Source organism: Onthophagus taurus, unplaced genomic scaffold (genome assembly GCF_036711975.1).
Source record: "Onthophagus taurus isolate NC unplaced genomic scaffold, IU_Otau_3.0 ScKx7SY_15, whole genome shotgun sequence".
Classification (NCBI taxonomy): Eukaryota; Metazoa; Arthropoda; class Insecta; order Coleoptera; family Scarabaeidae; genus Onthophagus; species Onthophagus taurus.
In genome coordinates this window covers 2,422,064-2,448,178 of record NW_027248940.1, presented here as the reverse complement: position 1 = coordinate 2,448,178, position 26,115 = coordinate 2,422,064, and the positions used below count along the sequence as shown (strand labels likewise).

At 27.4% G+C, this 26,115-nt stretch overlaps 1 protein-coding gene across 1 annotated transcript in view; it reads right to left on the bottom strand.

The window, feature by feature from the left end:
• Nucleotides 1-25,631, bottom strand: part of LOC111422384 (lachesin-like) — a 105,981-nt gene extending 80,350 nt beyond the window's left edge. Inside the window, exons 1-2 of the mRNA XM_071200892.1 lie at nt 25,415-25,631; nt 24,725-24,844 (exon numbers count right to left, since the gene is read on the bottom strand). Coding sequence (XP_071056993.1) covers nt 24,725-24,844; nt 25,415-25,496 — 202 coding nt within the window. The 5' untranslated portion in view covers nt 25,497-25,631. The remainder of the gene's footprint in view (nt 1-24,724; nt 24,845-25,414) is intronic.
• Nucleotides 25,632-26,115: the final 484 nt, after the last annotated feature.

Sequence of the window (26,115 nt, the reverse complement as noted above, 5' to 3'; positions counted from 1 at the left end):
TCGCTCATAACTCATAAAGTAAAGGCGATGGAGAAAAGTATTTGGGGAATAAATTGTTTATAATGAACCAAAAAGACATTATCCAGAACCAGGTTTAACTCAGCTATAACCGTATTCTAGTTGAAATGTGAAAATGTCCAAAATGTCAAAATTGGTGGTTTTTGTAACTAATCTCGCTCATAACTCATAAAGTAAAGGTGATGGAGAAAAGTATTTTGGGAATAAATTGTTTATAATGAAACAGAAAGACATTATCCAGAACCAGGTTTAACTCAGCTATAACCGTATTCTAGTTGAAATGTGAAAATGTCCAAAATGTCAAAATTGGTGGTTTTTGTAATTAAACTCGCTCATAACTCATAAAGTAAAGGTGATGGAGAAAAGTATTTGGGGAATAAATTGTTTATAATGAACCAAAAAGACATTATCCAGAACCAGGTTTAACTCAGCTATAACCGTATTCTAGTTGGAAAGTGAAAATGTCTAAAATCTCAAAATTGGTGGTTTTTGTAATTAAACTCGCTCATAACTCATAAAGTAAAGGTGATGGAGAAAAGTATTTGGGGAATAAATTGTTTATAATGAACCAAAAAGACATTATCCAGAACCAGGTTTAACTCAGCTATAATCGTATTCTAATTAGAATGTGAAAATTTCCAAAATGTCAAAATTGGTGGTTTTTGTAATTAAACTCGCTCATAACTCCTAAAGTAAAGGTGATGGAGAAAAGTATTTGGGGAATAAATTGTTTATAATGAACCAAAAAGACATTATCCAGAACCAGGTTTAACTCAGCTATAACCGTATTCTAGTTGGAATGTGAAAATGTCCAAAATGTCAAAATTGGTGGTTTTTGTAACTAATATCGCTCATAACTCATAAAGTAAAGGTGATGGAGAAAAGTATTTGGGGAATAAATTGTTTATAATGAACCAAAGAGACATTATCCAGAACCAGGTTTAACTCAGCTATAACCGTATTCTAGTTGGAATGTGAAAATGTCCAAAATGTCAAAATTGGTGGTTTTTGTAATTAAACTCGCTCATAACTCATAAAGTAAAGGTGATGGAGAAAAGTATTTGGGGAATAAATTGTTTATAATGAACCAAAGAGACATTATCCAGAACCAGGTTTAACTCAGCTATAACCGTATTCTAGTTGGAATGTGAAAATATCCAAAATGTCAAAATTGGTGGTTTTTGTAATTAAACTCGCTCATAACTCATAAAGTAAAGGTGATGGAGAAAAGTATTTGGGGAATAAACTGTTTATAATGAACCAAAGAGACATTATCCAGAACCAGGTTTAACTCAGCTATAACCGTATTCTAGTTGGAATGTGAAAATGTCCAAAATGTCAAAATTGGTGGTTTTTGTAATTAAACTCGCTCATAACTCATAAAGTAAAGGTGATGGAGAAAAGTATTTGGGGAATAAACTGTTTATAATGAACCAAAGAGACATTATCCAGAACCAGGTTTAACTCAGCTATAACCGTATTCTAGTTGGAATGTGAAAATGTCCAAAATGTCAAAATTGGTGGTTTTTGTAATTAAACTCGCTCATATCTCATAAAGTAAAGGTGATGGAGAAAAGTATTTGGGGAATAAATTGTTTATAATGAACCAAAGAGACATTATCCAGAACCAGGTTTAACTCAGCTATAACCGTATTCTAGTTGGAATGTGAAAATGTCCAAAATGTCAAAATTGGTGGTTTTTGTAATTAAACTCGCTCATATCTCATAAAGTAAAGGTGATGGAGAAAAGTATTTGGGGAATAAATTGTTTATAATGAACCAAAAAGACATTATCCAGAACCAGGTTTAACTCAGCTATAATCGTATTCTAATTAGAATGTGAAAATTTCCAAAATGTCAAAATTGGTGGTTTTTGTAATTAAACTCGCTCATAACTCCTAAAGTAAAGGTGATGGAGAAAAGTATTTGGGGAATAAATTGTTTATAATGAACCAAAAAGACATTATCCAGAACCAGGTTTAACTCAGCTATAACCGTATTCTAGTTGGAATGTGAAAATGTCCAAAATGTCAAAATTGGTGGTTTTTGTAACTAATATCGCTCATAACTCATAAAGTAAAGGTGATGGAGAAAAGTATTTGGGGAATAAATTGTTTATAATGAACCAAAGAGACATTATCCAGAACCAGGTTTAACTCAGCTATAACCGTATTCTAGTTGGAATGTGAAAATGTCCAAAATGTCAAAATTGGTGGTTTTTGTAATTAAACTCGCTCATAACTCATAAAGTAAAGGTGATGGAGAAAAGTATTTGGGGAATAAATTGTTTATAATGAACCAAAGAGACATTATCCAGAACCAGGTTTAACTCAGCTATAACCGTATTCTAGTTGGAATGTGAAAATATCCAAAATGTCAAAATTGGTGGTTTTTGTAATTAAACTCGCTCATAACTCATAAAGTAAAGGTGATGGAGAAAAGTATTTGGGGAATAAACTGTTTATAATGAACCAAAGAGACATTATCCAGAACCAGGTTTAACTCAGCTATAACCGTATTCTAGTTGGAATGTGAAAATGTCCAAAATGTCAAAATTGGTGGTTTTTGTAATTAAACTCGCTCATAACTCATAAAGTAAAGGTGATGGAGAAAAGTATTTGGGGAATAAACTGTTTATAATGAACCAAAGAGACATTATCCAGAACCAGGTTTAACTCAGCTATAACCGTATTCTAGTTGGAATGTGAAAATGTCCAAAATGTCAAAATTGGTGGTTTTTGTAATTAAACTCGCTCATATCTCATAAAGTAAAGGTGATGGAGAAAAGTATTTGGGGAATAAATTGTTTATAATGAACCAAAGAGACATTATCCAGAACCAGGTTTAACTCAGCTATAACCGTATTCTAGTTGGAATGTGAAAATGTCCAAAATGTCAAAATTGGTGGTTTTTGTAATTAAACTCGCTCATAACTCATAAAGTAAAGGTGATGGAGAAAAGTATTTGGGGAATAAATTGTTTATAATGAACCAAAGAGACATTATCCAGAACCAGGTTTAACTCAGCTATAACCGTATTCTAGTTGGAATGTGAAAATGTCCAAAATGTCAAAATTGGTGGTTTTTGTAATTAAACTCGCTCATAACTCATAAAGTAAAGGTGATGGAGAAAAGTATTTGGGGAATAAACTGTTTATAATGAACCAAAGAGACATTATCCAGAACCAGGTTTAACTCAGCTATAACCGTATTCTAGTTGGAATGTGAAAATGTCCAAAATGTCAAAATTGGTGGTTTTTGTAATTAAACTCGCTCATAACTCATAAAGTAAAGGTGATGGAGAAAAGTATTTGGGGAATAAATTGTTTATAATGAACCAAAAAGACATTATCCAGAACCAGGTGTAACTCGGCTATAACCGTATTCTAGTTGGAATGTGAAAATGTCCAAAATGTCAAAATTGGTGGTTTTTGTAATTAAACTCGCTCATAACTCATAAAGTAAAGGTGATGGAGAAAAGTATTTGGGGAATAAATTGTTTATAATGAACCAAAAAGACATTATCCAGAACCAGGTTTAACTCAGCTATAACCGTATTCTAGTTGGAAAGTGAAAATGTCTAAAATCTCAAAATTGGTGGTTTTTGTAATTAAACTCGCTCATAACTCATAAAGTAAAGGTGATGGAGAAAAGTATTTGGGGAATAAATTGTTTATAATGAACCAAAAAGACATTATCCAGAACCAGGTTTAACTCAGCTATAATCGTATTCTAATTAGAATGTGAAAATTTCCAAAATGTCAAAATTGGTGGTTTTTGTAATTAAACTCGCTCATAACTCCTAAAGTAAAGGTGATGGAGAAAAGTATTTGGGGAATAAATTGTTTATAATGAACCAAAAAGACATTATCCAGAACCAGGTTTAACTCAGCTATAACCGTATTCTAGTTGGAATGTGAAAATGTCCAAAATGTCAAAATTGGTGGTTTTTGTAACTAATATCGCTCATAACTCATAAAGTAAAGGTGATGGAGAAAAGTATTTGGGGAATAAATTGTTTATAATGAACCAAAGAGACATTATCCAGAACCAGGTTTAACTCAGCTATAACCGTATTCTAGTTGGAATGTGAAAATGTCCAAAATGTCAAAATTGGTGGTTTTTGTAATTAAACTCGCTCATAACTCATAAAGTAAAGGTGATGGAGAAAAGTATTTGGGGAATAAATTGTTTATAATGAACCAAAGAGACATTATCCAGAACCAGGTTTAACTCAGCTATAACCGTATTCTAGTTGGAATGTGAAAATATCCAAAATGTCAAAATTGGTGGTTTTTGTAATTAAACTCGCTCATAACTCATAAAGTAAAGGTGATGGAGAAAAGTATTTGGGGAATAAACTGTTTATAATGAACCAAAGAGACATTATCCAGAACCAGGTTTAACTCAGCTATAACCGTATTCTAGTTGGAATGTGAAAATGTCCAAAATGTCAAAATTGGTGGTTTTTGTAATTAAACTCGCTCATAACTCATAAAGTAAAGGTGATGGAGAAAAGTATTTGGGGAATAAACTGTTTATAATGAACCAAAGAGACATTATCCAGAACCAGGTTTAACTCAGCTATAACCGTATTCTAGTTGGAATGTGAAAATGTCCAAAATGTCAAAATTGGTGGTTTTTGTAATTAAACTCGCTCATATCTCATAAAGTAAAGGTGATGGAGAAAAGTATTTGGGGAATAAATTGTTTATAATGAACCAAAGAGACATTATCCAGAACCAGGTTTAACTCAGCTATAACCGTATTCTAGTTGGAATGTGAAAATGTCCAAAATGTCAAAATTGGTGGTTTTTGTAATTAAACTCGCTCATAACTCATAAAGTAAAGGTGATGGAGAAAAGTATTTGGGGAATAAATTGTTTATAATGAACCAAAGAGACATTATCCAGAACCAGGTTTAACTCAGCTATAACCGTATTCTAGTTGGAATGTGAAAATGTCCAAAATGTCAAAATTGGTGGTTTTTGTAATTAAACTCGCTCATAACTCATAAAGTAAAGGTGATGGAGAAAAGTATTTGGGGAATAAACTGTTTATAATGAACCAAAGAGACATTATCCAGAACCAGGTTTAACTCAGCTATAACCGTATTCTAGTTGGAATGTGAAAATGTCCAAAATGTCAAAATTGGTGGTTTTTGTAATTAAACTCGCTCATAACTCATAAAGTAAAGGTGATGGAGAAAAGTATTTGGGGAATAAATTGTTTATAATGAACCAAAAAGACATTATCCAGAACCAGGTGTAACTCGGCTATAACCGTATTCTAGTTGGAATGTGAAAATGTCCAAAATGTCAAAATTGGTGGTTTTTGTAATTAAACTCGCTCATAACTTATAAAGTAAAGGTGATGGAGAAAAGTATTTGGGGAATAAATTGTTTATAATGAACCAAAGAGACATTATCCAGAACCAGGTTTAACTCAGCTATAACCGTATTCTAGTTGGAATGTGAAAATGTCCAAAATGTCAAAATTGGTGGTTTTTGTAATTAAACTCGCTCATAACTCATAAAGTAAAGGTGATGGAGAAAAGTATTTGGGGAATAAATTGTTTATAATGAACCAAAAAGACATTATCCAGAACCAGGTTTAACTCAGCTGTAACCGTATTCTAGTTGGAATGTGAAAATGTTCAAAATGTCAAAATTGGTGGTTTTTGTACTTAAATTCGCTCATAACTCATAAAGTAAAGGTGATGGAGGAAAGTATTTGGGGAATAAATTGTTTATAATGAACCAAAAAGACATTATCCAGAACCAGGTTTAACTCAGCTATAACCGTATTCTAGTTGGAATGTGAAAATGTCCAAAATGTCAAAATTGGTGGTTTTTGTACTTAAACTCGACTATAACCCATAAAGTAAAGGTGATGGAGAAAAGTATTTGGGGAATAAATTGTTTATAATGAACCAAAAAGACATTATCCAGAACCAGGTTTAACTCAGCTGTAACCGTATTCTAGTTGGAATGTGAAAATGTTCAAAATGTCAAAATTGGTGGTTTTTGTACTTAAATTCGCTCATAACTCATAAAGTAAAGGTGATGGAGGAAAGTATTTGGGAAATAAATTGTTTATAATGAACCAAAAAGACATTATCCAGAACCAGGTTTAACTCAGCTATAACCGTATTCTAGTTGGAATGTGAAAATGTCCAAAATGTCAAAATTGGTGGTTTTTGTACTTAAACTCGACTATAACCCATAAAGTAAAGGTGATGGAGAAAAGTATTTGGGGAATAAATTGTTTATAATGAACCAAAAAGACATTATCCAGAGCCAGGTTTAACTCAGCAATAACCGTATTCTAGTTGGAATGTGAAAATGTCCAAAATATCAAAATTGGTGGTTTTTGTAACTAATCTCGCTCATAACTCATAAAGTAAAGGTGATGGAGAAAAGTATTTGGGGAATAAATTGTTTATAATGAACCAAAATGACATTATCTAGAACCAGGTTTAACTCAGCTACAACCGTATTCTAGTTGGAATGTGAAAATGTCCAAAATATCAAAATTGGTGGTTTTTGTAACTAATCTCGCTCATAACTCATAAAGTAAAGGTGATGGAGAAAAGTATTTGGGGAATAAATTGTTTATAATGAACCAAAAAGACATTATCCAGAACCAGGTTTAACTCAGCTATAACCGTATTCTAGTTGGAAAGTGAAAATGTCTAAAACCTCAAAATTGGTGGTTTTTGTAATTAAACTCGCTCATAACTCATAAAGTAAAGGTGATGGAGAAAAGTATTTGGGGAATAAATTGTTTATAATGAACCAAAAAGACATTATCCAGAACCAGGTTTAACTCAGCTATAACCATATTCTAATTAGAATGTGAAAATGTCCAAAATGTCAAAATTTTTTGTTTCTGGTAGAAACCATCATCACTAGTGAAGAGAAAAATTGGTTCCCAATCCTGAATCCTGTTACGAAGAAAATATTATTCTGAGTTTGACCTCCAAAGTTCCCATAGAAACAAATTGGCTAAGTTATTTTTTTTTATAATTTATTGTTTTTGTTGATACATTTTTTAAAGAAAAAAACTCTTCTTACCTTCAATACGAGAAGTTCTTGATAAGTTCAATATAAATTTTGAGATTACGATTACAATTTGCTAATTAATTTAATATTTGACGAGTTGTTTAAGACCATAACATATCCGAGTTGATAAATATTACTTCGAATTAACTAATTTAGAATATTTGTTTATATAATCAGTAAATTTTGTTAATTTTGTCGACAACATCTCAATTTGATTGCACCTTAAGTTGTGCACATGTTTGTCTTGACAGTGTTACCAGAACCTGCCTTTAACCCTGAGATAATTCGACAATTCTGTTTAAATATTTCAATTTTTTTTCAATTTAATAAAAAACAAATTATTATAAAATTTAGTAATGTTGTTTTCATTAAAATAATTCTTTTCAAAAGAAGAGGGACTATTTGCGGTCCATTTGGAAAAACATTACAATATATATAGCCGGTTCTAATAGTTGTTAGGATTTTGACGAGGCCCGGGTGATATTTATCGGATGAGGGGGGTTGGTTGGGGAAAGGGGCGCATTGTTTGATGTCATAAATTGCTGTCCCGAAGTTTAATGCCGGGGCAGCCGCTCGCCTCTGCATGTTCAGTGCGCGAATAAATCACGACCAATTTGTTTAAACACCGGTACACGATCGTTTGTTATGCTGCTTTCATTTTTTCTACGATAACACCCCCCGAGAGCCTTTTTACACTAATCCGCTTTTATTTTTATTCGTTTCGCCCGATAATAAATTATTGTTTTTTAACACAAAATCCTAAAAGTATGATTTAAAGTCTTGTTGGATTAATAATAAATAATAAAACGAATTTTATATTTAAAACGCGAATGCGGTACGAGGAAGTAGCATTACAAAGGGGGTGGTCGGTTGATTTTAGTAGTTTTTGTTACTTTTATTTATTTTTTTTTTTGGAGCGGAACGGGGTGGAGCGAAGTCCGTCCCTGTTTTAAGCCCGAAATTTGCATACAAATTGAAACGGGAATTGGGGCGGGACCGCGCTTCTCTGACCGCGGAGACGTCTCTTCGTGCCCCGGGTTTTCCACGTTGTTCTCGTGCAGAGAAAGAATCAAGTGGGGGAAACCCCACAAAAAAATTTTAAAAAAACCGAATGGATTTTGGACAAAAAATCATTTAAAAAACCACTTCCGTTTTATTCTTAGGAATGATTTATCTTAAATTATAGCTTAAAATGTATTCTTTAAGATGATGTATCAAGAAGTATATGTTAATTATGGAAATAAGGAAAAAAAATGATGTATAAGAAATTATTATACATCATTTTAAAGAGAAAGCTTTGAGCTTTAATTTAAAATAAGTCTCATTCATTAATTTCAATAAATACGGCTTCCAGGAATTTTTAAATTAACATCTTTTTTGACACTTTTAGGTTATACGAAAATGTAAGTTTTATTTCAACAATTTCTTTCTCAATATTTTTCCAATCCAACCCATCAATTATTATACACCATTTTAAAGAGAGAGTTTTGAACTTTAATTTAGAACAAGTCTCATTCCTTAATTTCAATAAATATAGCTTCTAAGAATTTTTAAATTAGCAACTTTTTTGACACTTTTAGGTTATACGAAAATGTAAGTTTTGTTTCAACATTTTTTTTCTCAATATTTTTCCAATCCAACCCATCAATTATTATACATCATTTTAAAGAGAAAGTTTTGAGCTTTAATTTAGAACAAGTTTCATTCCTTAATTTCAATAAATACGGCTTCGAGGAATTTTTAAATTAGCATCTTTTTTGACACTTTTAGGTTATACGAAAATGTAAGTTTTGTTTCAACATTTTTTTTCTCAATATTTTTCCAATCCAATCCATCAATTATTATACATCATTTTAAAGAGAAAGTTTTGAGCTTTAATTTAAAATAAGTCTCATTCCTTAATTTCAATAAATACGGCTTCCAGGAATTTTTAAACTTGTATCTTTTTTGACACTTTTAGGTTATACGAAAATGTATATTTTGTTTCAACATTTTTTTTTCAATATCTTTCCAATCCAACCCAACAACTATTATACATCATTTTAAAGAGAAAGCTTTGAGCTTTAATTTAAAATAAGTCTCATTCTATAATTTCAATAAATACGGCTTCCAGGAATTTTTAAATTAGCATCTTTTTTGACACTTTTAGGTTATATGGAAATGTAAGTTTTGTTTCAACATTTTTTTTCCGAATATTTTCCCAATCCAACCCGACAATTATTATACATCATTTTAAAGAGAAAGCTTTGAGCTTTAATTTAGAATAAGTCTCATTCATTAATTTCAATAAATACGGCTTCCAGAAGTTTTTAAATTAGCATCTTTTTTGACACTTTTAGATTATACGAAAATGTAAGTTTTATTTTAACATTTTTTTTCTCAATATTTTTCCAATCCAACCCATCAATTATTATACATCATTTTAAAGAGAAAGTTTGGAGCTTTAATTTAGAGCAAGGCTCATTCCTTAATTTCAATAAATACGGCTTCCAGGAATTTTTAAATTAGCATCTTTTTTGACACTTTTAGGTTATACGAAATTGTAAGTTTTATTTCAACATTTTTTTTCTCAATATTTCTCTAATCCAACCCGTCAATTATTATACATTATTTTAAAGAGAAAGCTTTGAGCTTTAATTTAGAATAAATCTCATTATTTAATTTCAATAAATACGGCTTCGAGGAATTTTTAAATTAGCATCTTTTTTGACACTTTTAGGTTATATGAAAATGTAAGTTTTATTTCAACATTTTTTTTCTCAATATTTTTCCAATCCAACCCACCAATTATACATCATTTTAAAGAGAAAGTTTTGAGCTTTAATTTAGAACAAGTCTCATTCCTTAATTTCAATAAATACGGCTTCCAGAAGTTTTTAAATTAGCATCTTTTTTGACACTTTTAGATTATACGAAAATGTAAGTTTTATTTTAACATTTTTTTTCTCAATATTTTTCCAATCCAACCCATCAATTATTATACATCATTTTAAAGAGAAAGTTTGGAGCTTTAATTCAGAGCAAGGCTCATTCCTTAATTTCAATAAATACGGCTTCCAGGAATTTTTAAATTAGCATCTTTTTTGACACTTTTAGGTTATACGAAATTGTAAGTTTTATTTCAACATTTTTTTTCTCAATATTTCTCTAATCCAACCCGTCCATTATTATACATTATTTTAAAGAGAAAGCTTTGAGCTTTAATTTAGAATAAATCTCATTATTTAATTTCAATAAATACGGCTTCCAGGAATTTTTAAATTAGCATCTTTTTTGACACTTTTAGGTTATACGAAAATGTAAGTTTTATTTCAACATTTTTTTTCTCAATATTTTTCCAATCCAACCCTACAATTATTATACATCATTTTAAAGAGAAAGCTTTGAGCTTTAATTTAGATCAAGTCTCATTCCTTAATTTCAATAAATACGGCTTCCAGAAGTTTTTAAATTAGCATCTTTTTTGACACTTTTAGGTTATACGAAAATGTAAGTTTTGTTTCAACATTTTTTTTCTCAATATTTTTCCAATTCAATCCATCAATTATTACACACCATTTTAAAGAGAAAGTTTTGAGCTTTAATTTAGAACAAGTTTCATTCCTTAATTTCAATAAATACGGCTTCGAGGAATTTTTAAATTAGCATCTTTTTTGACACTTTTAGGTTATACGAAAATGTAAGTTTTATTTCAACAATTTCTTTCTCAATATTTTTCCAATCCAACCCATCAATTATTATACATCATTTTAAAGAGAGAGTTTTGAACTTTAATTTAGAACAAGTCTCATTCCTTAATTTCAATAAATACGGCTTCTAAGAATTTTTAAATTAGCAACTTTTTTGACACTTTTAGGTTATACGAAAATGTAAATTTTGTTTCAACATTTTTTTTTCTCAATATTTTTGCAATCCAACCCATCAATTATTATACATCATTTTAAAGAGAAAGTTTTGAGCTTTAATTTAGAACAAGTTTCATTCCTTAATTTCAATAAATACGGCTTCGAGGAATTTTTAAATTAGCATCTTTTTTGACACTTTTAGGTTATACGAAAATGTAAGTTTTATTTCAACAATTTCTTTCTCAATATTTTTCCAATCCAACCCATCAATTATTATACATAATTTTAAAGAAAAATCTTTGAGCTTTAATTTAGGATAAGTTTCATTCCTTAATTTCAATAAATACGGCTTCCAGGAATTTTTAAATTAGCATCTTTTTTGACACTTTTAGGTTATACGAAAATGTAAGTTTTATTTCAACATTTTTTTTCTCAATATTTTTCCAATCCAACCCTACAATTATTATACATCATTTTAAAGAGAAAGCTTTGAGCTTTAATTTAGATCAAGTCTCATTCCTTAATTTCAATAAATACGGCTTCCAGAAGTTTTTAAATTAGCATCTTTTTTGACACTTTTAGGTTATACGAAAATGTAAGTTTTGTTTCAACATTTTTTTTCTCAATATTTTTCCAATTCAATCCATCAATTATTACACACCATTTTAAAGAGAAAGTTTTGAGCTTTAATTTAGAACAAGTTTCATTCCTTAATTTCAATAAATACGGCTTCCAGGAATTTTTAAATTAGCATCTTTTTTGACACTTTTAGGTTATACGAAAATGTAAGTTTTATTTCAACATTTTTTTTCTCAATATTTTTCCAATCCAACCCTACAATTATTATACATCATTTTAAAGAGAAAGCTTTGAGCTTTAATTTAGATCAAGTCTCATTCCTTAATTTCAATAAATACGGCTTCCAGAAGTTTTTAAATTAGCATCTTTTTTGACACTTTTAGGTTATACGAAAATGTAAGTTTTGTTTCAACATTTTTTTTCTCAATATTTTTCCAATTCAATCCATCAATTATTACACATCATTTTAAAGAGAAAGTTTTGAGCTTTAATTTAGAACAAGTTTCATTCCTTAATTTCAATAAATACGGCTTCGAGGAATTTTTAAATTAGCATCTTTTTTGACACTTTTAGGTTATACGAAAATGTAAGTTTTATTTCAACAATTTCTTTCTCAATATTTTTCCAATCCAACCCATCAATTATTATACATCATTTTAAAGAGAGAGTTTTGAACTTTAATTTAGAACAAGTCTCATTCCTTAATTTCAATAAATACGGCTTCCAGAAGTTTTTAAATTAGCATCTTTTTTGACACTTTTAGGTTATACGAAAATGTAAGTTTTATTTCAACAATTTCTTTCTCAATATTTTTCCAATCCAACCCATCAATTATTATACATCATTTTAAAGAGAGAGTTTTGAACTTTAATTTAGAACAAGTCTCATTCCTTAATTTCAATAAATACGGCTTCCAGAAGTTTTTAAATTAGCATCTTTTTTGACACTTTTAGGTTATACGAAAATGTAAGTTTTGTTTCAACATTTTTTTTCTCAATATTTTTCCAATTCAATCCATCAATTATTACACACCATTTTAAAGAGAAAGTTTTGAGCTTTAATTTAGAACAAGTTTCATTCCTTAATTTCAATAAATACGGCTTCGAGGAATTTTTAAATTAGCATCTTTTTTGACACTTTTAGGTTATACGAAAATGTAAGTTTTATTTCAACAATTTCTTTCTCAATATTTTTCCAATCCAACCCATCAATTATTATACATCATTTTAAAGAGAGAGTTTTGAACTTTAATTTAGAACAAGTCTCATTCCTTAATTTCAATAAATACGGCTTCTAAGAATTTTTAAATTAGCAACTTTTTTGACACTTTTAGGTTATACGAAAATGTAAATTTTGTTTCAACATTTTTTTTTCTCAATATTTTTGCAATCCAACCCATCAATTATTATACATCATTTTAAAGAGAAAGTTTTGAGCTTTAATTTAGAACAAGTTTCATTCCTTAATTTCAATAAATACGGCTTCGAGGAATTTTTAAATTAGCATCTTTTTTGACACTTTTAGGTTATACGAAAATGTAAGTTTTATTTCAACAATTTCTTTCTCAATATTTTTCCAATCCAACCCATCAATTATTATACATAATTTTAAAGAAAAATCTTTGAGCTTTAATTTAGGATAAGTTTCATTCCTTAATTTCAATAAATACGGCTTCCAGGAATTTTTAAATTAGCATCTTTTTTGACACTTTTAGGTTATACGAAAATGTAAGTTTTATTTCAACATTTTTTTTCTCAATATTTTTCCAATCCAACCCTACAATTATTATACATCATTTTAAAGAGAAAGCTTTGAGCTTTAATTTAGATCAAGTCTCATTCCTTAATTTCAATAAATACGGCTTCCAGAAGTTTTTAAATTAGCATCTTTTTTGACACTTTTAGGTTATACGAAAATGTAAGTTTTGTTTCAACATTTTTTTTCTCAATATTTTTCCAATTCAATCCATCAATTATTACACATCATTTTAAAGAGAAAGTTTTGAGCTTTAATTTAGAACAAGTTTCATTCCTTAATTTCAATAAATACGGCTTCGAGGAATTTTTAAATTAGCATCTTTTTTGACACTTTTAGGTTATACGAAAATGTAAGTTTTATTTCAACAATTTCTTTCTCAATATTTTTCCAATCCAACCCATCAATTATTATACATCATTTTAAAGAGAGAGTTTTGAACTTTAATTTAGAACAAGTCTCATTCCTTAATTTCAATAAATACGGCTTCTAAGAATTTTTAAATTAGCAACTTTTTTGACACTTTTAGGTTATACGAAAATGTAAATTTTGTTTCAACATTTTTTTTTCTCAATATTTTTGCAATCCAACCCATCAATTATTATACATCATTTTAAAGAGAAAGTTTTGAGCTTTAATTTAGAACAAGTTTCATTCCTTAATTTCAATAAATACGGCTTCGAGGAATTTTTAAATTAGCATCTTTTTTGACACTTAGGTTATACGAAAATGTAAGTTTTATTTCAACAATTTCTTTCTCAATATTTTTCCAATCCAACCCATCAATTATTATACATAATTTTAAAGAAAAATCTTTGAGCTTTAATTTAGGATAAGTTTCATTCCTTAATTTCAATAAATACGGCTTCCAGGAATTTTTAAATTAGCATCTTTTTTGACACTTTTAGGTTATTCGAAAATATAAGTTTTGTTTCAACACTTTTTTTTTCAATATTTTTCCAATCCAACCTAACAATTATTATACATCATTTTAAAGAGAAAGCTTTGAGCTTTAATTTAAAATAAGTTTCATTCCTTAATTGCAATAAATTCGGCTTCCAGGAATTTTTAAATTACCATCTTTTTTGACACTTTTAGGTTATACGAAAATGTATGTTTTATTTCAACATTTTTTTTCTCAATATTTTTCCAATCCAACCCATCAATTATTATACATCATTTTGAAGAGAAAGTTTTGAGCTTTAATTTAGAACAAGTCTCATTCCTTAATTTCAATAAAAACGGCTTCCAGAAGTTTTTAAATTAGCATCTTTTTTGACACTTTTAGGTTAGACGAAAATGTAAGTTTTATTTCAACATTTTTTTTCTCAATATTTTTCCAATCCAACCCATCAATTATTATACATCATTTTAAAGAGAAAGCTTTGAGCTTTAATTTAGAATAAGTCTCATTCCTTAATTTCAATAAATACGGCATCCAGGAATTTTTAAATTAGCATCTTTTTTAACACTTTTAGATTATACGAAAATGTAAGTTTTATTTTAACATTTTTTTTCTCAATATTTTTCCAATCCAATCCATCAATTATTATACATCATTTTAAAGAGAAAGTTTGGAGCTTTAATTTAGAACAAGGCTCATTCCTTAATTTCAATAAATACGGCTTCCAGGAATTTTTAAATTAGCATCTTTTTTGACACTTTTAGGTTATACGAAATTGTAAGTTTTATTTCAACATTTTTTTTCTCAATATTTTTCCAATCTAACCCATCAATTATTATACATCATTTTAAAGAGAAAGTTTTGAGCTTTAATTTAGAGCAAGTTTCATTCCTTAATTTCAATAAATACGGCTTCCAGGAATTTTTAAATTAGCATCTTTTTTGACACTTTTAGGTTATACGAAATTGTAAGTTTTATTTCAACATTTTTTTTCTCAATATTTTTCCAATCCAACCCATCAATTATTATACATCATTTTGAAGAGAAAGTTTTGAGCTTTAATTTAGAACAAGTCTCATTCCTTAATTTCAATAAACACGGCTTCCAGAAGTTTTTAAATTAGCATCTTTTTTGACACTTTTAGGTTAGACGAAAATGTAAGTTTTATTTCAACATTTTTTTTCTCAATATTTTTCCAATCCAACCCAACAACTATTATACATCATTTTAAAGAGAAAGTTTTGAGCTTTAATTTAGAACAAGTCTCATTCCTTAATTTCAATAAATACGGCTTCCAGGAAGTTTTAAATTAGCATCTTTTTTGACACTTTTAGGTTATACGAAATTGTAAGTTTTATTTCAACATTTTTTTTCTCAATATTTTTCCAATCCAACCCATCAATTATTATACATCATTTTAAAGAGAAAGTTTTGAGCTTTAATTTAGAGCAAGTTTCATTCCTTAATTTCAATAAATACGGCTTCCAGGAATTTTTAAATTAGCATCTTTTTTGACACTTTTAGGTTATACGAAATTGTAAGTTTTATTTCAACATTTTTTTTCTCAATATTTTTCCAATCCAACCCATCAATTATTATACATCATTTTGAAGAGAAAGTTTTGAGCTTTAATTTAGAACAAGTCTCATTCCTTAATTTCAATAAACACGGCTTCCAGAAGTTTTTAAATTAGCATCTTTTTTGACACTTTTAGGTTAGACGAAAATGTAAGTTTTATTTCAACATTTTTTTTCTCAATATTTTTCCAATCCAACCCAACAACTATTATACATCATTTTAAAGAGAAAGTTTTGAGCTTTAATTTAGAACAAGTCTCATTCCTTAATTTCAATAAATACGGCTTCCAGGAAGTTTTAAATTAGCATCTTTTTTGACACTTTTAGGTTATACGAAAATGTAAGTTTTATTTCAATATTTTTTTTCTCAATATTTTTCCAATCCAACTCTACAATTATTATACATCATTTTAAAGAGAAAGCTTTGAGCTTTAACTTAGAACAAGTCTCATTCCTTAATTTCAATAAATACGGCTTCCAGAAGTTTTTAAATTAGCATCTTTTTTGACACTTTTAGATTATACGAAAATGTAAGTTTTATTTTAACATTTTTTTTCTCAATATTTTTCCAATCCAACCCATCAATTATTATACATCATTTTAAAGAGAAAGTTTGGAGCTTTAATTTAGAACAAGGCTCATTCCTTAATTTCAATAAATACGGCTTCCAGGAATTTTTAAATTAGCATCTTTTTTGACACTTTTAGGTTATACGAAATTGTAAGTTTTATTTCAACATTTTTTTTCTCAATATTTTTCCAATCCAACCCATCAATTATTATACATCATTTTAAAGAGAAAGTTTTGAGCTTTAATTTAGAGCAAGTTTCATTCCTTAATTTCAATAAATACGGCTTCCAGGAATTTTTAAATTAGCATCTTTTTTGACACTTTTAGGTTATACGAAATTGTAAGTTTTATTTCAACATTTTTTTTCTCAATATTTTTCCAATCCAACCCATCAATTATTATACATCATTTTGAAGAGAAAGTTTTGAGCTTTAATTTAGAACAAGTCTCATTCCTTAATTTCAATAAACACGGCTTCCAGAAGTTTTTAAATTAGCATCTTTTTTGACACTTTTAGGTTAGACGAAAATGTAAGTTTTATTTCAACATTTTTTTTCTCAATATTTTTCCAATCCAACCCAACAACTATTATACATCATTTTAAAGAGAAAGTTTTGAGCTTTAATTTAGAACTAGTCTCATTCCTTAATTTCAATAAATACGGCTTCCAGGAATTTTTAAATTAGCATCTTTTTTGACACTTAGATTATGCGAAAATGTTAGTTTTTGCTCAATATGTTTTTTTCTCAATATTCTATCAGATTTTCGTCGTTCTGTAGATACAAGTATGATAAATAAATATTCAAATTTACTACGTTCACGAAAATGTCGTAGCGCAAGTTCAAAATAAAGAGGAAATTGTGAAAATTGTTCTGCCAAAGCTAGACCCCACTCAAAATGTACTGCGCGCAATATTTATTTATGTTGTAATGAAAGAAAGAACTGTTTTCTGAATGTCATAATGTGATTTAGCTAAAACAAGTGTTACTTATTTTCTAACGTAATAAAAAATGTATTATTTTTATATTAGCAATAAAAGCTTTTGTATACTGCAACATCACTAAAATATATTTTAATGCTTGACGGTACTCTCAAGTACCATTATCCCCCTGGAATGGGGGATTGCATATTTTGCTAAAATTGATTCCAAAGGTCTTTACTGACAATGAGTGTATTTTGATAGCGTTTTAATTCTTTCACAAAGTTTCAAAATTTTTGACTTCTTGGGACACAAAGTGTTAAGATGACGTATGAAGGGGTATATGTTAATGATGGAAACAAGGAATAAAAATGATCTAAGAGAAATTGTAAATTTTAATAAACATTGATTGAAATCAATTTTCAAAAAAATCTCTTCTCCTGTATGTTTGGGAGTTAAGAGATGAGTTGTATCGCAAATGAAAGCTTAAATTGTTCTCTTTAAATTGATGTATGATAAGATATTTCGAAATGATAAAGTTTGTTAGAAAAGAATTTTTAAAAATCAATCAAAGAAATTTTAGATTAATTAAATATAAAGGTTAAAGAATCACTTCCGGTTTATTCTTAGGAATGAGGAAATGATTAGTATTTTAAATTATAGCTTAATATGTCTTCTTTGAGATGATGTATCTTGAAGTATATGTTAATGATGGAAATAAGGAGGAAAAATGATCTATAAGTAATTATAAATTTCAACAAATTTAATATTGATTAAAGTCAATTTTAAAAAAATCGTTTCTTCTGTATTTTTGGGAGTTAAGAGATGAGTTATATCTCAAATGAAAGCTTAAATAATTCTCTTTAAAATGATATATGATAAGATATTTCGAAATGATAAAGTTTGTTAGAAAAGAATTTTTAGACATGTTGTAATCAAATTTTGGATTAATTTAATGTAAAGTTTAAAAAATCACTTCCGGTTTATTTTTAGGAATAAAGAAATAAGTTATATCTCAAATTATAGCTTAAAATGTCTTCTTTAAGATGATGTATTATGAGGTATATGTTAATGATAGAAATAAGGAGGGAAAATGATCTATACGGAATTATAAATTTTGATAAATATTGATTAAAGTCAATTTTTAAAAAATCGCTTCTCCTGTATTTTTGGGAGTTAAGTGATGGGTTATATCACAAATGAAAGCTTAAATTGTTCTCTTTAAAATGATGTATGGTAAAGTATTTCGAAATGATAAAGCTTATTAGAAAAGAATTTTTAAAAATTATGTTGTACAAAAATTTTGTATTAACAATATTAATTTAATGTAAAGTTTAAAAAATCACTTCCCGTTTATTCTTAGGAATAGAGAAATGATTTATATCTTAAATTATAGGTTAAAATGTCTTCTTTAAGATGATGTATCATGAGGTATATGTTAATGATGGAAATAAGGAGGAAAAATGATCTATAAGTAGTTATAAATTTTAACAAATATTGATTAAATTCAATTTTTTTTAAATCGTTTCTTCTGTATTTTTGGGAGTTAAGAGATGAGTTATATCTCAAATGAAAGCTTAAATTATTCTTTTTAAAATGGTGTATGATAAGATATTTCGAAATGATAAAGCTTGTTAGAAAAGAATTTTTAGAAATCATGTTGTAAACAAATTTTGGATTAATTTAATGTAAAGTTTAAAAAATCACTTCCGGTTTATTTTTAGGAATAAAGAAATAAGTTATATCTCAAATTATAGCTTAAAATGTCTTCTTTAAGATGATGTATTATGAGGTATATGTTAATGATAGAAATAAGGAGGGAAAATGATCTATACGAAATTATAAATTTTGATAAATATTGATTAAAGTCAATTTTTAAAAAATCGCTTCTCCTGCATTTTCGGGAGTTAAGAGATGAGTTATATCACAAATGAAAGCTTAAATTGTTCTCTTTAAAATTATGTATGATAAAGTATTTCGAAATGATAAAGTTTATTAGAAAAGAATTTTTAAAAATTATGTTGTACAAAAATTTTGGATTAACGATATTAATTTAATGTAAAGTTTAAAAAATCACTTCCGGTTTATTCTTAGGAATAGAGAAATAATTTATATCTTAAATTATAGCTTAAAATGTCTTCTTTGAGATGATGTATCATGAGGTATATGTTAATGATAGAAATAAGGAGGGAAAATGATCTATACGGAATTATAAATATTAATAAATATTGATTAAAGTCAATTTTTAAAAAATCGCTTCTCCTGCATTTTCGGGAGTTAAGAGATGAATTATATCGCAAATGACAGCTTAAATTGTTCTCTTTAAAATGATGTATGATAAAGTATTTCGAAATGATGAAGTTTATTAGAAAAGAATTTTTTAAAATTAGGTTGTACAAAAATTTTGGATTAACGATATTAATTTAATGTAAAGTTTAAAAAATCACTTCCGGTTTATTCTTAGGAAAAGAGAAATGATTTATATCTTAAATTGTAGCTTAAAATGTCTTCTTTAAGATGATGTATCATGAGGTATATGTTAATGATGGAATTAGGGAGGAAAAATGATCTATAAGAAATTATAAATTTTGATAAATATTGATAAAAGTCAATTTTAAAAAAATCGCTTCTCCTGTATTTTTGGGAGTTAAGTGATGAGTTATATCGCAAATGAAACCTTAAATTGTTTTCTTTAAACTGATGTATGATAAAGTATTTCGAAATGATAAAGTTTATTAGAAAAGAATTTTTAAAAATTATGTTGTACAAAAATTTTGGATTAACGATATTAATTTAATGTAAAGTTTAAAAAATCACTTCCGGTTTATTCTTAGGAATACAGAAATGATTAATATCTTAAATTATAGCTTAAAATGTCTTTTTTAAGATGATGTATCATGAGGTATACGTTAATGATGGAAATAAGGAGGAAAAATGATCTATAAGAAATTATAAATTTTAATAAATATTGATTAAAGTCAATTTTAAAAAAATCGCTTCTCCTGCATTTGCGGGAGTTAAGAGATGAGTTATATCACAAATGAAAGCTTAAATTGTTCTCTTCAAAATGATGTATGATAAAGTATTTCGAAATGATAAAGTTTATTAGAAAAGAATTTTTTAAAATTATGTTGTACAAAAATTTTGGATTAATGATATTAATTTAATGTAAAGTTTAAAAAATCACTTCCGGTTTATTCTTAGGAATAGAGAAATGATTTATATCTTAAATTATAGCTTAAAATGTCTTCTTTAAGATGATGTATCATGAGGTATATGTTAATGATGGAAATAAGGAGGAAAAATGATCTATAAGAAATTATAAATTTTAATAATATTGATTAAAGTCAATTTTAAAAAAATCGCTTCTCCTGTATTTTTAGGAGTTAAGTGATGAGTTATATCGCAAATGAAGGCTTAAATTGTTCTCTTCAAAATGATGTATGATAAAGTATTTCGAAATGATAAAGTTTATTAGAAAAGAATTTATAAAAATTATGTTGTACAAAAATTTTGGATTAACGATATTAATTTAATGTAAAGTTTAAAAAATCACTTCCGGTTTATTTTTAGGAATAGAGAAATGATTTATATCTTAAATTATAGCTTAAAATGTCTTCTTTAAGACGACGTATCTTGGGGTATATGTTAATGATGGAAATAAGGAAGAAAAATGATCTATAAGAAATTATAAATTTTAATAAATATTGATTAAAGTCAATTTTTAAAAAATCGCTTCTCCTGTATTTTTGGGAGTTAAGAGATGAGTTATATCACAAATGAAAGCTTAAATTGTTCTCTTTAAAATGATGTATGATAAACTATTTCGAAATGATAAAGTTTGTTAGAAAAGAATTTTTAAAAATTATGTTGTACAAAAATTTTGGATTAACGATATTAATTTAATGTAAAGTTTAAAAAATCACTTCCGGTTTATTTTTAGGAATAGAGAAATAATTTATATCTTAAATTATAGCTTAAAATGTCTTCTTTAAGATGATGTATCATGAGGTATATGTTAATGATGGAAATAAGGAGGAAAAATGATCTATAAGAAATTATAAATTTTAATAAATATTGATTAAAGTCAATTTTAAAAAAATCGCTTCTCCTGCATTTTCGGGAGTTAAGAGATGAGTTATATCACAAATGAAAGCTTAAATTGTTGTCTTTAAAATGATGTATGATAAAATATTCCGAAATGTTAAAGTTTGTTAGAAAAGAATTTTTAGAAATCTTGTTGTAAACAAATTTTGGATTCATTTAATGTAAAGTTTAAAAAATCACTTCCGGTTTATTTTTAGGAATAGAGAAATGATTTATATCTTAAATTATAGCTTAAAATGTTTTCTTTAAGATGATGTATCATGAGGTATATGTTAATGATAGAAATAAGGAGGAAAAATGATCTATAAGTAATTATAAATTTTAACAAATATTGATTAAATTCAATTTTTAAAAAATCGTTTCTTCTGTATATTTGAGAGTTAAGAGATGAGTTATATGTCAAATGAAAGCTTAAATTATTCTTTTTAAAATGATGTATGATAAAGTATTTCGAAATGATAATGTTTATTAGAAAAGAATTTTTTAAAATTATGTTGTACAAAAATTTTGGATTAACGATATTAATTTAATGTAAAGTTTAAAAAATCACTTCCGGTTTATTCTTAGGAATAGAGAAATGATTTATATCTTAAATTATAGCTTAAAATGTCTTCTTTAAGATGATGTATCATGAGGTATATGTTAATGATGGAAATAAGGAGGAAAAATGATCTATAAGTAATTATAAATTTTAACAAATATTGATTAAATTCAATTTTTAAAAAATCGCTTCTCCTGCATTTGCGGGAGTTAAGAGATGAGTTATATCGCAAATGAAAGCTTAAATTGTTCTCTTTAAAATGATGTATGATAAAGTATTTCGAAATGATAAAGCTTGTTAGAAAAGAATTTTTAGAAATCATGTTGTAAACAAATTTTGGATTAATTTAATGTAAAGTTTAAAAAATCACTTCCGGTTTATTTTTAGGAATAAAGAAATAAGTTATATCTCAAATTATAGCTTAAAATGTCTTCTTTAAGATGATGTATTATGAGGTATATGTTAATGATAGAAATAAGGAGGGAAAATGATCTATACGAAATTATAAATTTTGATAAATATTGATTAAAGTCAATTTTTAAAAAATCGCTTCTCCTGTAATATTGGGAGTTAAGAGATGAGTTATATCGCAAATGAAAGCTTAAATTGTTCTCTTTAAAATGATGTATGATAAAGTATTTCGAAATGATAAAGTTTATTAGAAAAGAATTTTTTAAAATTATGTTGTACAAAAATTTTGGATTAACGATATTAATTTAATATAAAGTTTAAAAAATCACTTCCGGTTTATTCTTAGGAATAGAGAAATGATTTATATCTTAAATTATAGCTTAAAATGTCTTCTTTAAGATGATGTATCATGAGGTATATATTAATGATGGAAATAAGGAGGAAAAATGATCTATAAGAAATTATAAATTTTAATAAATATTGATTAAAGTCAATTTTAAAAAAATCGCTTCTCCTGCATTTTCAGGAGTTAAGAGATGAGTTATATCGCAAATGAAAGCTTAAATTGTTCTCTTTAAAATGATGTATGATAAAGTATTTCGAAATGATAAAGTTTATTAGAAAAGAATGTTTTAAAATTATGTTGTACAAAAATTTTGGATTAACGATATTAATTTAATATAAAGTTTAAAAAATCACTTCCGGTTTATTCTTAGGAATAGAGAAATGATTTATATCTTAAATTATAGCTTAAAATGTCTTCTTTAAGATGATGTATCATGAGGTATATGTTAATGATGGAAATAAGGACGAAAAATGATCTATAAGAAATTATAAATTTTAATAAATATTGATTAAAGTCAATTTTTAAAAAATCGCTTCTCCTGCATTTTTGGGAGTTAAGAGATGAGTTATATCACAGATGAAAGCTTAAATTGTTCTCTTTAAAATGATGTATGGTAAAGTATTTCGAAATGATAAAGTTTATTAGAAAAGAATTTTTAAAAATTATGTTGTACAAAAATTTTGGATTAACGATATTAATTTAATGTAAAGTTTAAAAAATCACTTCCGGTTTATACTTAGGAATGGAGAAATGATTTATATCTTAAATTATAGCTTAAAATGTCTTCTTTAAGATGATGTATCATGAGGTATATGTTAATGATGGAAATAAGGAGGAAAAATGATCTATAAGAAATTATAAATTTTAATAAATATTGATTAAAGTCAATTTTAAAAAAATCGCTTCTCCTGTATTTTTGGGAGTTAAGAGATGAGTTATATCACAAATGAAAGCTTAAATTGTTCTCTTTAAAATGATGTATGATAAAGTATTTCGAAATGATAAAGTTTATTAGAAAAGAATTTTTTAAAATTATGTTGTACAAAAATTTTTGATTAACGATATTAATTTAATGTAAAGTTTAAAAAATCACTTCCGGTTTATTCTTAGGAATAGAGAAATGATTTATATCTTAAATTATAGCTTAAAATGTCTTCTTTAAGATGATGTATCATGAGGTATATGTTAATGATGGAAATAAGGAGGAAAAATGATCTATAAGAAATTATAAATTTTAATAAATATTGATTAAAGTCAATTTTAAAAAAATCGCTTCTCCTGTATTTTTGGGAGTTAAGAGATGAGTTATATCACAAATGAAAGCTTAAATTGTTCTCTTTAAAATGATGTATGATAAAGTATTTCGAAATGATAAAGTTTATTAGAAAAGAATTTTTAAAAATTATGTTGTACACAAATTTTGGATTAACGATATTAATTTAATGTAAAGTTTAAAAAATCACTTCCGGTTTATTCTTAGGAATAGAGAAATGATTTATATCTTAAATTATAGCTTAAAATGTCTTCTTTAAGATGATGTATCATGAGGTATATGTTAATGATAGAAATAAGGAGGAAAAATGATCTATAAGAAATTGTAAATTTTGATAAATATTGTTAAAAGTCAATTTTTAAAAAATCGCTTCTCCTGTATTTTTGGGAGTTAAGAGATGAGTTATATCACAAATGAAAGCTTAAATTGTTCTCTTTAAAATGATGTATGATAAAGTATTTCGAAATGATAAAGTTTATTAGAAAAGAATTTATAAAAATTATGTTGTACAAAAATTTTGGATTAACGATATTAATTTAATGTAAAGTTTAAAAAATCACTTCCGGTTTATTTTTAGGAATGAAGAAATGAGTCATATCTTAAATTTTAGGCTAAAATGTCTTCTTTACAATGACGTATGATTAAATATTTCGAAATGATAATGTAGGTTAGAAAAGAATTTTTAAAGATTACGTTGTAAAAAGGAGGTTATATTAATGATGTTTATTTGAGGTAAAGTTTAAAAAATCATTTGAGGTTTATTCTTAATATTGAAGAAATGATTTATATCTTAAATTATAACTTAAATAAACATACCTAAATTTTGTACCTCACACGGCAAAGTAACCATATCTCCGGTTACCACCTTGAAGGTGTTCCCTCTCGAAACGAAACGTGGCTGGATGGTGATATCGGAGTTAAACGCCGACGATTTTCCTACACAAAAATAAAAACTTTTCGAATACAAAACTTTAATCTAATCAAAAAAAAAATTGTACCCACATAAAAATAAAAACTTTTTTAAACAACTTTCTATACAGATAAAGCTTTCTATTCACTTTTCCCATTTCCATTTATCAGATTTTCCTTTTATTTATTTAATATCAACGTGTATTTTTGCCCTTCGTGAGCTTGTTATGATGAAATGGAATGAAGAGACAGCATCGCGTGTTTAAGGAACGTTAAGAAGCTAATAACGTTTAGTGTACATGCTAAACGCTGCGTGCTACTTGGGGAGGTGAAATTAGATTTAAATCGTTGATTTGGAATTATTTGGTCACGCTACAAAGTACGTTTTTTAAAAAGTTGAAAACGGTCCCCGAAAGGGGATGTTTTAATCGAACATTTAATGGGATTTGTTTAGCACGACAGGTAAACAGTGGAGATTAATTAGTACTCTCCCCATTCCCTTCGCAAAACCAACAATCTGACATATACAAACCAAAATCACAAAATCCCTAATTTCAATAATTGTTTATTTACCCATATAATAATTAATAAAGATACCTTTGGTTAAAATTCCAAAGCAATCCTCCGAGTTAAGTAGGGTTAAAAGAAGAGTCACTGAGATTAAGTTAAATCCTTCCATGATTTTTGATTAATTTTTAAGTTGATAACATCCTTGGTACCTAACCACGTGGTCTTAGTGTCTTTATAGACTACGCGAAACCAACAACAACAACAACACCCCCAGAGGCGCCCGTTCAACCCGGCAGCTCGCGCAGAACTAAAACCGACGAGGATGTCGACGCCGATGTCGACGTCGCAACGTTGACGACGCAAAAGACGAACCATAAAAGAAGAACCAAAAACGAACCCAACCAATTTTTTACCCCCTATATTCCAATTTTTTATTTTTTTTTTGTAAAAGGTTAACATTTTTCTTGCTTTAAAACACCAAACGTACCTACTACGTGGGTTTCGAGTGGTTTACTTTAAAAAAGCTGACTGCGCTTTTTGCGGAGCTTTTTTGCCACGTTTACTTTTAGAATTTTCCCCGATGAAAAATGGGAAAGAAAAAAAGAAAGAAAAAGGGGGAAAAGGTGGGCGAAAGAAAGAAGAAAAAATTAGAATTAAAGGAAAAATAAATGTTTGTTCCCTTTTATGGGGGGTAAATTTAAAACGGGTTAGGTGAACTTGGGAGGGGAATTTACATTTTTCACGTGATACCGTTTTGAAAGTTTTTAAAAGTGAGTTATGAACGGTTA